The 13,735-nt window shown below is 28.0% G+C and overlaps 1 protein-coding gene across 2 annotated transcripts in view; it reads right to left on the bottom strand.

Moving 5' to 3' along the window:
- The window catches only part of LOC145193724 (syntaxin-1A-like), a 36,464-nt gene extending 22,729 nt beyond the window's left edge, over positions 1 to 13,735 (bottom strand). For both annotated transcript variants that reach the window (XM_090068732.1, XM_090068733.1), the window contains exons 1-3: positions 13,562 to 13,735; positions 7,345 to 7,434; positions 7,037 to 7,211 (exon numbers count right to left, since the gene is read on the bottom strand). In XM_090068732.1, coding sequence (XP_089924858.1) covers positions 7,037 to 7,211; positions 7,345 to 7,434; positions 13,562 to 13,591 — 295 coding nt within the window. In that variant the 5' untranslated portion in view covers positions 13,592 to 13,735. The remainder of the gene's footprint in view (positions 1 to 7,036; positions 7,212 to 7,344; positions 7,435 to 13,561) is intronic.

The following is a 13,735-nucleotide window of genomic DNA, read 5'->3' as shown; positions in this document are numbered from 1 at the left end:
TCAATCTCACCAATAATAACTGGCTGTTGAAAATGTTAAGTTTCAACAGCCAGTTATTATTGGTGAGATTGGCTTTATTATAGAATTAAAACCCTTTGGGAGAAAGTAGAAAACGTTGCATGGGGAAGAACTAAGGCAAAAGTAAAAGAAGAACTTATATTGAAGTTAGATAAGCTAATGGACCTCATAACATGTCCTCATAAGATACTTCTGTGTGAACATGATCTGTCTGAGTGTTCTTCCCCCCAAAATTGTAAAAGTAAAGCACATATAAATTGCACCTGTATTTTTTATAAAAAAATTCCAACTATGGAGCTCAGGTGGTTATACAGTCAAAGGGACATGCTGATAAGATTGAGACAACGAAACTTAGAAAAAAATATAAGAGAAAAATCAGTGATGATGAAAATTATGAGAAAAGAATGAAAAAACTACAAGATGATCAAGCATCCTTTGAGGTAAATATAATTTCATAATAATATTTTCTTTGTTTATATAGCAAATTATATATATATATATATATATATATATATATATATATATATATATATATATATATATATATATATATATATATATATATATATATATATATATATATATATCTGTGTGTGTGTGTGTGTGTGTGTGTGTGTGTGTGTGTGACCTAAAACCAAACTTTTACAAAGATTATTTTTGTTTTATATGTATAAGTACACTTTTACATATAAAACAAAAATAATCTTTGTAAAAGTTTGGTTTTAGGTCACAGAAAAACAAGATATAGAATTGTATGAAGAATATCAAAAAAATATTTCTCCTAATATTTCTCTCAATTACAACTGTAATCCAGTTAATGTTAACTTTACTTTAAAACACGACAATGAAATTAAATTGTTGGTTGAAAGGCTTCTAAAGGATAAATTAGGTGTCTATGCTTTCCTTGTAACACAATTTTTAGAAAAGAAGTCAAGAAAAAACACACCAATGGCTAGTATAAGGTAATCATATAGATTATTATTTTGTTGAGCAGCAAAAGTTCAGATGATGAATTAGTAAAAATAAATATAAACTAGTTTTATTTTATAGGTTTGGGATTTCACCTGCTGCAACTGCGGCAATCGCTACAAGTTATCTGCAAGATTTAATTGAAGCAGGATTTCTCACCCCTGAATACTCTTACCTTGCTTGTGATCCTTCTAAGTTGACGAGAGCAAGAAAAAAAATCATAGTAGAAAAATGCATAAAGAGCAACACATTACTGTGACCATAGAACCTGGTGGTCGATATCTTGGTCATTTTACTCCAAGTGCACATACTCATTCAGATAAGCCAGCTAAAAAGATTGCTGAAGGTGTTTATAATTTGCTGCAACAATATAATCTTACTGAATCATGTTTAGTACTTGGAGCTGATAGTACTTCAATTAACACCAGCTGGAAAGGTGGTGCTATAACACATCTTGAAAAGCTGTTAGGTCACAAATGCCACAGGGCCATATGCATGCTTCATTCAAATGAGTTATTTTTGTGTCACCTAATAGAAGGAATTGATGGACCAACTTCATCTAGTACTGGCTTTGTAGGTCCTGTGGGAAAATGTCTTGCTGATATTAATAAAATGGAGTACAATCCTCAATTTAAAGCTCTTCCAGAGGGAGAGAGCTTTGTTGACATTCCAGAAACAATACTAAAATATATGTCAACAGATCAAAAACAAACCTACAAGTTTATGTAAAGCAGTTAAGATCGGTGTATTGCCACCTAATCTTAGAGAAATTCAATGTGGCCCCTTAAGTCATGCCAGATGGCTCACTACTGGCATGAGAATAGTCTTTATGTGGACAAGGAAACATGACTTAACTGATCAGAATTTGAAAAATCTTGAGTTACTTGTCTTATTTTGTTTACAATTTTACTTTAAACTTTTTTTTTGACATTAAAGTTAAAGACAGACTTGAAGATGCTTCCAATCACATTCTGTCTCAATTAAGAATTCTTAGAAATCAACCTGTTATAGTAAGAGAAATTGTGACTCCTACATCCAGTTAGGCGCTTGGTATGCAAACCATGAAAGTTTATTAATCTCTTTATTATCTAGTAATAATGCAGAAGACCCCAACTTTGCAGTTGATTGAATTTTGGAACAAAGGGGTAATAATATCCTTGGAGACATGCGAATCAGACCAAGAAAAACACCTAAACTGAACTGTGCAGCAACTACTCTTCAAGAGCTAGTCAAATGGGAAAATGGTGTAGTAAAAGAACCTGCTTTTACTTGTTCACTCACTAAAGTTAAGTTAATATTGCTAAGATTGACACCTCTAATAACTACTTCTGTTAAAATTCATACTCAAAGTACCGAGCGTGCTGTAAAACAAGTGACAGTAGCATCCATGTCAGTAGTTGGACCAGATGCAAGAGATGGATATATTAGAGTTAGAGCTCAACATAGAGAGTTGCTACCTGTTTTTAAAACAAGGAAAGAAATTTTAATAAACTTTCAATGTCAATAGATTTGAAAGATATGTTATTTTATTTATTGTTTTTTTAATAGTGTTATAGTAGTGTTATCAAAATATTATTTGAGTAAGATGGGATAAACCTCCTGTTTTTTGGGGAAACCGCATCACTGGCACCACCTTTATATCTAATGAAACAAAAAAAACTGTTATAACCAAATTTGTTAATCATTAAAACCGCAATGAAAATTGAAGACCCTCCCTCCTGAAATGTCCAGAATCTGCATTTTTTTTAGGATTCATGGAAGATAATGACTTTGAAACAAGTATCAAAAAAACTTGCAACTGGTCTAGAAACATTATTTCCATTTAAAATTTCATTGCAATGAAAAAGAAGGACATGTAAAACATAATAAAAGATTTTACTAAATTTTGCAATTTCTAAAAGTGTAAATTTGGGTATCAAAACTTTTTCCGATCAAAGATTTTTTTAAGGAAACCCTATTTAAAATTTGATTTTACATAAGAATTCACCATTTCTTAAGCTTTTAGAAGAAAAAAAAATTCTTGCTGTACCCTATTGTTTAGTTCAAAATAGTTTGATTTTTTGGTTGATTTAAGCTGGAAATTTTCCGGCTGTCGATCTGAATGAACTTTAAGTATGAAAATACATAATTTGTTGATTTCATAACCTCTTGCATAACATAAAATTTTCATTTTTTCCTTTCGTAAAGATCGTTTTAACCAAGAATATGTAAAAAACATGATGATGTACCCTTTTAAAATGAAAATATAGATAACAAATAAAAACAAAAAAATGGAAATAATTTTTTCACTTAAATCCCCCTCAAAAACTCTGAACATACCCCATTTTTCCTTTTTTGAAGTAAGGGAGAGCGGGGTTGGTTGTCACAAAGTTTATTACAGAAAATATAGATAAGATTTAGAACTTTAAAATCATTCAATCAAAATGTTACTTAAAAAAAACATTTTTACTGTAATTTTCAGCTTTTTTTAGCGTGTAGAAAACAAGTTATTTGTTTTTATAGGTTTTTGATATGAAAAAGTTAAATTTTGCTCACTTAGAAATTTTCTTTTACCAAACGAAAATTACTTTATTGTGCTTTGAATGTACATTTTTAAAGTTTTTTATTCATTTGAGTAACTTAATCCACAAAAAAATCTCATGAAATTCATACGCTTTTAGGTAAATTTACAGGTGTATTGCAACTTACATAAAAGGGGTTGCTTGTCACAAAATATATGGGGATGGTTGTCACAATTGCCTCAACTCCATGTGCTGCAAACTAAACGCTGCTTTTAGATATTCCTTGTTTATTTCTCTGAATTATTGAGGAATATTTTAATGCTAAAGAAATTATTTAAAAATCTTAAGTCAATGGGTGATAATTGTTTAACTAAATATCTATAATCTAAATAATTTTTATTTTGATGTGTATAACTTAAAATTGTGATCCAATGTTTAATATAACTATAGAAAAAGGAATAGAGAAGTTCAACTGTTTGTACATTGTTTACATACATACATAGATACATAGATACATACATAGATACATAGATACATAGATACATACATACATACATACATACATATATATATATATATATATATATATATATATATATATATATATATATATATATATATATATATATATATATATATATATATATATCAAAAGATATTGCCAGACAAAGTAGAAAAAGAACTTGTCACATACCTGTTGCGAGCAGCAGAAATTTATTTTGGTTTAACTCCTACTGAAGTAAAAAAGCTTGCTTTCCAGCTTGCAGTTAAAAATAATATAAAAGTTCCCAACTCTTGGGTTGTAAAGGAACAAGCTGGTAAGGATTGGTTTACAGGATTTATAAAGCGCCACCCAAATATTTCCATAAGGCAACCTGAAGCTACTAGTTTAAGTTGAGCAACAAATTTCAATAAGCAGAATGTTACATTATTTTTTAGCAATTTGCAGCACTGTATGCAAAACTACTTGTTCTCACCAAACGACATTAGGAACATGGACAAAACTGCTGTAACTACTGTACAAAGACCTAAAAAAGTTGTTGCCAAAAAAGGATTAAAACAAGTAGGAGCCATCACATCAGCTGAAAGAGGAACTCTTGCAACATTACCATGCACAATAAATGCTATTGGAAATAGCATTCCACCTTTTTTTATTTTTCCTCATAAAAACTTTAAAAATCATTTCCTAATAAGAGCACCAACAGGAACTGCAGGAGATGCCAATGCAAGTGGTTGGATGAAAGAAGAAAACTTTGTAAAATATCAACAACATTTTGTAGGCAATACAAAATGTACTAAAGAAAAACCTTGTTTATTGTTGCTTGACAATCATGAAACCCATCTTAGTATTGAAGGTTTAGATGTGGCAAAAAAAAATGGAACACTAATGCTTACCTTTCCACCGCACTGCATGCATAAGTTGCACCCCTTGGACGCATAAGTTGCAGTTTATGGTCCCCTCAAAAACTATATAAATACTGCTATGACTTCATGGCTGGTAATGAATCCTGGAAAAACCGTTACAATATATGATATTCCAAAAATAGTAAACATTGCATTTCCAAAGGCTGTATCTCCCCACAATATTTTAAGTGGTTTTGCTGCAGCAGGTATTTACCCATTAAACCCTGATATTTTTACTGAAATTGATTATTGTCCTAATTATGTAACTGATCGCCCTGACCCACTTTGTTTACACCTTGATTTAAATTTAAAAAACTGTGAACATTATTCAATACAACCAGAACCAGGAAACAAAAGGTTTAAAAAATCTATTCAGATACCAGATAATCAGGTAGACATAGCAATAGAAGATCCTATTGTATTAAATAAAACCTCTAATCCCAATCACTCCATTAGTTTTAAAAAATTCAATCATACTACCTGAGAGTATTAGGCCTCTGCCTAAAGCAGGTCCAAGGTTAGCGTCAAAAAAAGGTAGGAAAAAGCGTTCATCTATGATTCTTACTAACTCACCTGTCAAAGAAAAGCTTGCTAATTATAAAAAGAAGAAAACTTGTTAAAAAAATATTAATAAGAATCGTAAATCATTTATGAATGGAAGTAAAAAAGAATTGATAAAGTCAAATTTTGCCAAAAAAAAAAACTTCTACAGTCTTAAATTCATCTAAAGATGAAGACTATCTATGCATCTATTTATAGAGTTGCATTTATATATATATATATATATATATATATATATATATATATATATATATATATATATATATATATATATATATACATATATATTTATATATATATTTATAGTTATATTAAAAAAAAAACATTTTTCGGTATATAGTATTTTCTTTTTTTCAATATATAGCCTTTTTTTCCCAGATTATTCAGATTTATTCTTGGTATTATATAAACAAAATTTATTGGTACCAGTTTTAAATATAATCAAAACATACCAAGAAATGTGACAACCAGCCCCATAGTATGTGACAACCAACCCTGTGGGTAGGGTTGGTTGTCACCGGAAGAGGTCTTTGATAAATGATTATACAGTAAAAAATATTTCACTCAATGTCATAAAAATATTCTAATAGTTACCGGAAATAGTTAAACTACTTTTGTGCAAAGTTTGGCATTGATTTGATGAAAAATAAAAGCTGAGCAGTCTAAAATGTAAAAAGTGTGACAACCAACCCTGCTCTCCCCTACAATTTCTTAACAACTTTAGTCTTGAGGGGGACTTAAAAGTCACCGGGTTGACCTAAAAAAAATTTTGACTAAGTTTTAGCATATTTGCTCCAACTTTAGCTGGGTATGTACTTCGTTTTCAAAAATTCCATCAAAATGACTACCCCTAATGTATATATCTTTTATTATTTATTAGCATACATGTATACATCTTTTATTATTTATATGCATACATGTATAACCTAATAGTATTTTATCTTAAAAAATATGATTTTTACTCCCTAGGCTCTGGATGCGCCACTAAAAGACACTGATAATTGCTTCTTAAAGGTAACAAAATTTTACTTGTACAGCATTGTAAAACTCACACAGATCATGTTTATAATAAAGTTTTACACAGCCATAATGGAATCTTAGAAAAGTTTTTTTCTATTATCACATGTTACTGGCAGAATTTATTGGTTTATCAATTGGTTGTAAACAAATTTTTAAAATAAATGCCTTTTTTTGTTTTTTGACAAAAGTTGTATAAAAAAAAGTATTGCAACTTAGCTTTCAGTTCAAGAAAACAGAGTTTGATCATGTCAGCTAGTCCCCCCAAACTAAGATCTGGCAAAAACCTGCTATAATTGTACCATTATATATATTTCTGGTACATTAAAGAAAGAGTTTTTGAGGTTTTTGCACCAATAAATGAATTTTTGAAGTTTAAAAAACCCTTCAGACTTTCTCAGAAGAATTTTTGGAAATTAAAAGACAGCATTATAAAATAAATAATTAAGAGCGATTTCTATGATTTTACAATTAGTAATAGTAATAATTCTATCAAAGTTATAACTTTAAAAAAAAAAGACATAACAAAGAATAGCTGAAATTTTTAAATATTGCTTATAAATTACTTTTAAGGTTGACTTTAATTCTATTTGCATTCTGTTGAATTTCTGCCATTAACTGCTCCATCTCTTCTTTAACTCTCTCTTCTGGTTGGGGTGCAGATAAAATTGCACTATGTTTTTTTTTTATTTCTTGAACATTTTCTTGAATACTACGGATATTCTTTTGTATATCATTAATCTATTAATTTGAAGAAAATATACTGAAAAATTTTAACAACTTTAAGTAGTCCATGTTTTTTTAAATAAAATTACAACAAAGATATAATTCTAATAAGTAACTAGTTATATTTATTAATAGAAAAAAAAACTACCTTTTTAAAGAAATCATCCATGAATTCTCTCTGTGGTTCTTCCATATCAAGTTTTGTTTCTTCATATTCTGGAGGAAGTTCTTGCTGCAACTATTAAATAGGAAAAAATTTGGAAAACAAATCTTAAACATCAACTCTAGACACAGATGTTTATATAACAATATACATAAAATTTAAGTTTATTAAAGTATACCCAATATTATGAAAATTGAATTATATTTAGTGCTAAAAGTCAAACAGAATTATAAAATATATACTCATTAAAATCAGTAATACAAAATTTCCATCATTTGGGGAAATTCTATAACATGTCAATTACTTCACAGCAACAGGAAATCATTGAGAGGAGCATGTAACTGTGTTTGAAGAAATATGTCCTTCAAAGGCAAACATTCCAACCAAAGCCAAATATTATTACACAAACTGTGAAATTAAATGACAAATAGAGCACTACAGAAATCAAAAGCAAAGAATAATAGGTGCATTTTTTATTTGCTTTTGATATTCAAACAGAAAATGAAACAATATTTAAAGAAAATGTTAGTAGAAGAGGATAAATTGTTTCTTCAATATCAAAGAGACACTAAAAAACAGGAGACTTGAGTACAGTGAAGATTGGACATGTTAAGATAAGTTAACATGTTAGTACTATTCAAATAACATCTTCAAGCAGTAGTTCTAATAGTTTTGATACTGATCTATCCTAAAAGATAATACACATATTGCCCACATCAATGCCTTTGATCATTGGAATCTGAAAAGTGAAAACAAGAGTTGTTTGGCAATAGAATTAGACTTTAATGTTGGTTGCATTAGCTGTTACTACCAATCAAGATAATACTGAGATTGCCTACTCTGGTATCAGCATAGAGAAATTAAAAGCTCCATGCTATCCCAAAACTTTGTTCAGGCAAGGTAATAATGTATTAGTAATAGTTAAAAAATAAAAGTGCATCGATTGAATATTTGGAAGATTGGACCTTTGACAAATAAAGTTCATGTGTTTTGTATTACTTTCAGAAATACTGATATTGAGAGAGAAAAACAAGATGCGACATCGCAACTGAATCTGAGCTTAGATGATCACTTCTTTTTCTGACACCTCCATATCATATAAAGGAAATTTTTATTTCTTGTGTTTTCAACAAGTATTGTGCAACTTTTCTGGGACAGACATAATTATTTCAATATTTCAAAAACATTTAATGAGTCAAATTCAGATTTTGCAAAAAATCTTGTAACTCTTATGAAATGCAGAAAACCCGCTCCCAAGCAAATTATTGTGGGCTCCTTAAATTTACAAACTTGTATCTTAGAGATATACAATTTAGAAAAGTTAATTTTACAAAACCAGGTGCTTTACATCATGTTGGATGAATGTAATATCTTTTAATCAAACCAAAAAAAACCTTTAATAATTTAAATCTGAACTAAATGGAATTTAATCTGAATCAACCAAACCTAAATCGAAAACATTTTCCATAGTGGCTTATAACACCATTACAGGAAGGAAAACATTTTTTTTTTAAATTATTTTTAAATTTTTTTACAAAATACAAAACAAAACTCATATTTGAAAAACTATTTACCTTGAAACCAAGTTGTAATCTAAAAACATTTTGTTTGTGTTTACAAACCACAACATAAAAAAATAATAGAAAGTTTTTAAATTTTATATTAATTTATGAATAGTAATAGCATTTAAACCCTATAGTGTATTAAAAAGTTATTTGGTTTTTAACATTTTTGTAAAAAGCACTGCACTCTTTAAGTAATTTTAATAATTTAAATAGCTTTTTTTTTTTTTTTTTGTGGATTAAATAACTTTAATCCAAAAAGAAAAATTAAAAGTATAAATAAAAGTTTTTTCCAAGTACTGAGTCAAATAAACCAGGTCCTCTTAAAAAATTTTTAATCATCTTCTTCATAAGCTTATGTCATGCTATTTGAAATGATAGTTGATAGTTGAAAAGAGACTACAATTTGGATTTTAAGTCACTCAAAATTCTGATTTAACATCACTAAACCTAAAATTATCTCCTAGCATCACTAAAACTATAATCTCTATTTACTTTTCAATAGCATGGAATGAAATATTGTTATCTTCTTGCCCCCAAATAGTTTTTTAATATATGAAAATTTTTTTATATGGTCTGAGAACTTCTCTCATCATAATCCTCCCATCTTATCAATAATAAAAAATCTTATGTTTATTTATCTTGGACATAAAAACTGTAAAGGCAAGGAAGACCTATCATTTAAAAAAAAAATTAAAAACTACCAAACTAAAGCATCTTTACTGGATAACTCATTTTCTTTTCAGAACAGATTCATTATGTGTAAAGATGAATTTATTCTATAATCACATGAAAAATTTTAGTTATAAAAAGGACAGAAAATATATATTTTTTATTCACAATCAGATAATAAGGAAATAATTGGAAAAAGTCATTTTTTCTCTACTCACATAAATTTTCTATTTATCACTAACACCACTCTGCAGAGTAGAAAATTCTACAATATTTTACTGTCATGGCAAAATAACACTATACTTGTCTTTCATTTGGAGGATTTAGTTTAAACCTGTCCAAAGTATGGCAATATTTAAGGTCACTATTTAAGAAGCCTAAACTTATTTTTTTGAAATGAAAAGTTGAACATGGAACTATGAGTCAGAGCAGATAACTTAAAATTTTATAAAATGTATCTATGCCCATTCTTGCTGTGAACTCTTCATATATATACAAAAGGCTACTAAATGAAAGGCATAAAGATTCAAGTTCTGGTTTTGTTAACAGAGATTATTATCTTTTTCTTAGTAGAAAACATATTGTTTTTGTATTCTAAATTATCATTGCAATTTTTGAATTCTAAATTGTAAAGTTTAGTTGTTTAGATTGCCTTTTTATTCAGATTTTATTATAGTCATGTAATTTTTTATATGGGAAAAAATATTGGCTGGAAATTACAGAAATGATCAAGCTGTCTGGAGACTATACTCAACCAGAGCACACATAATTACTTTTTGTATTCTCTCTTGTTTATTTTTTTAAAAAAACCCAGTGCTTCATGAAACTAAACCTGAGGATTAGCCATCTAAACTATAATCTAAAAAAAAGACAAAATAAAATTTTTTTCTGACTTTTATCCTGACAAACGGTTACATAAAAATATGACAGTAATATCTTGATAAGAAGATAAATTTGTAAGAATTTTTATGTTGAAAGATATCAGGTTATCATTAGAGAGAGTTATATGACATGATCTTCATGTGAATGTTATAGAAGGGGTGATGATGACTCTTTAAGCTATGGATTTCTGCCCTTTAACAGGGATCAGGTATTAGAAAAAGCATTTAGGTAAAAAATAATCAACATTGAAAAAAATGATTCAGGCAACAATGCAAGAAAAATTAAATACTCTTGAACTATTGTTGGCACAATTTAAAGGTATGAAATAAGGGTCTGGACCCAAAATAATTTAGTGTATAACCAATGATACCAAGAGAGCCCTTGTACAAACTACACTGATAGCATTTACTTTCTTACTTTTTGGTTTATGAGCTTCAATGTGACAGAAGAAATTTTCTACCTATGTGTGTCTTTCTAGTACTGAAAAGATGATTGCAGTTCATGTGGCATAAAGGCTGGAAAAAAATACAAGGCAAATTAACTTATACTAAAAATGAACCTTAACTGACAGAAGTAGCTAAAGATTTGATTAATGAGGTTCTAATTAGAAATTACTAGATGATCTCAAGTAGTTTAAACTCATATCATTTTTCACATGCTTATAACTTTTGTTTATTTGTTAGGATCATGTATCAACTCTTAAAAATGAATGTATCAAACATTGTATCATTTACTAACTTTTTTTTAAACTTATTATTGTTGAATATCTTTTGTTAAATAATAGTTTGAAGAAGATTTTTCAGTTTCTAACGAATTCTCTTTTTGACTTAATCACTTTTTCATCAAAAAAAATTGTTTTGAATTTAAAAGTTTTCTATTTTGATAAAAATACTTTTAAATACTGATAAAATCCCAAAAATATCAATAAATAATAGAAAATGCATAATGGTATTATATAAAGAGGGTTATAAGTAGAGCTGTGCGAGATTAGGTTTTTTATTTTCGATCCAATTTTATTGAGATTGCAAAAATTTCGATCAAGTTCGAGTTTGAGATTATTATGATAATGAGGAACAACCTATTTCATAAGTGCCTGAAAACCATGTTCTTCTATGAAATTGTACTGCAGGTAATTAGGACCCAACATGCGCTCAATAGCTCGAATTATTTCTTTAGAATTTTTGTGATCAGACTTCCATGCTGTTTTCTTTGCCCGCAGGTCAGTGACACTAATTGACAGTTGTTTTTTAGCTATTTCCTTCCTTTTTCATTCTTTTTCATTCTTGTGCCTTTTTATCACACTCTGCTGATTCCTTCTTATGATAATTTCTTAAGTGAGTAAATAAGCCAGTTGTAGAGTTAGTAGGAAGATATTTTTTGACCGCATTTTCCAATTTTACAAAAATCAAAAATAGTATCGTTAATTTTACACCTATTAAAATAATTCCAAATAACACTCTTTATTCTCTCATCCTCCATTTTCAAGCATTTTAATAATATTTTACTAGCACTTTACAACAAGTTTTTAAATATCAAACCAAGGTTCGAAATTCGAATTATATTTCATTAACTAAACACTTTCAATTCAAGTTTGATTATTGAATAAACTTGAACTTGAACTCGAGACTTAGAGTTTCGCACCCCTCTAGTTTTAATCAAGTGAAAATAGCCAAACATGTGAATTGTTCCTGATTCTTGGTTCAAGAAATAGACAAAAAATACATTAAAACTGGTAATGCAATGGATAAAAAGAAGTCTGGTCATCCCAAAATTTTAGCCTCACGCGATGAACAGATTTTAAAAGTATCAGGATTATAAAATTTTAAAAAATAAGTGCAGAACTTTAATCAAGATCTCAGAAGAGATACCAAAACTATAGTTAAGATCTGGCTTAAGGGGTAAAGTTTCAACTATTTGGGAAAAATAGCCATCATTATATGAGGTTAAAAAAAAAAGAGAATCAGTTATGGAACCTTGTCAAACATCAACAGTTTAACATGCTGAAGGAAATATTCAAGTTTGGGGATGCATTTCAATTTAAAGAGTGGGGGATATTGTCAGAAATCACTTCATTCTTTTTGTTCTGTAAGATTCTTTAGTCAAACATTATCTCACACTTTTTGTGAAAACATAAGTATATTGTTATATATGTGTATATTTTTTTAAATTATTTTATTAGATCCACATGGAGCTGGTGATTTCTGGTGAAAACGGAAAGAGCTATTTCATTTTGAACAACTTGATAACTATTTGTTCATGAATACTATCAATTATGTCACTCTAAAGCATTTTTCTTTTCAAATGACACATTTAAATATTTTGTAGATAGCTGGAAGTTGAGTAAGTTTGTTCTAGAAAATTGCTTTAGTTTGGCAATGTCATTGTTTAGTTAATACTTAACAAGCTTTTGTTTTATAAATTGACTATGCTTATCTAAAGCTATCTATGTTTTCTGAAGCATTTTATTTTTAAGTTTTTTAAGTAACAAACAAAATTAGCATTTTATTTTTAAGTCTTTTTAAGTAAATAACAAAACCATCCACTTTGTACAAATCATATCAATATAATCAAAAGGATTAAATTTAAAAAAAAAACTTTACAATTCTATCTTAAAGAATTTTAGCTTAACTATTGAAATACTAGCATTATATTTTTTTCTATATAAAGTTTTGAGCTAAGATAAAATTAAAAAAGTCAGTTATTAGTTTTGTAAAAAAAATGAAAATATTTTATATTCTTGAAAAAAAAAAGTCAATATCTTAAACCTTTTTCTTTGTTTCAGAATTATATCAAAATGACTTTCAAAATTTAGAAATTTTATCTAAATGTGGAAATTTTTGATAGAATTTTGGCTGGCATAAATCAATTAAATCAGCAAGCTTCACTAAAAAAGTGATGAACCAATTTAAAACAAAAAAATATATTATTCTTTTCATACATATATATATATATATATATATATATATATATATATATATATATATATATATATATATATATATATATATATAATCATAGCACTCTTCTATTTAACATTCTTAAGAATTATATATTATTATAATATATTATATAAAAATTTCACATACTGTTCGCAGCTCAGACAATCTGTCCTTCATTTTAGACTTGACAAAAATTTAAACTTGTAAAGTGGAATCTTTTAAAATGGTTTCATGTTTCAAACAACTTTCTGGATCATTTTACACACCACATGAAATATATGATTAATTAGTACTAAAATCATATATAAATAGAAAATATAC

The sequence above is a fragment of the Hydra viridissima genome, unplaced genomic scaffold (assembly GCF_058129835.1).
Source record: "Hydra viridissima isolate aposymbiotic clone 2 unplaced genomic scaffold, HvirCarnegie_v1 scaffold_12, whole genome shotgun sequence".
Lineage (NCBI taxonomy): Eukaryota > Metazoa > Cnidaria > Hydrozoa > Anthoathecata > Hydridae > Hydra > Hydra viridissima.
The sequence above is the reverse complement of the archived record's forward strand: the minus strand, read 5'-3'. Positions and strand labels throughout refer to the sequence as shown.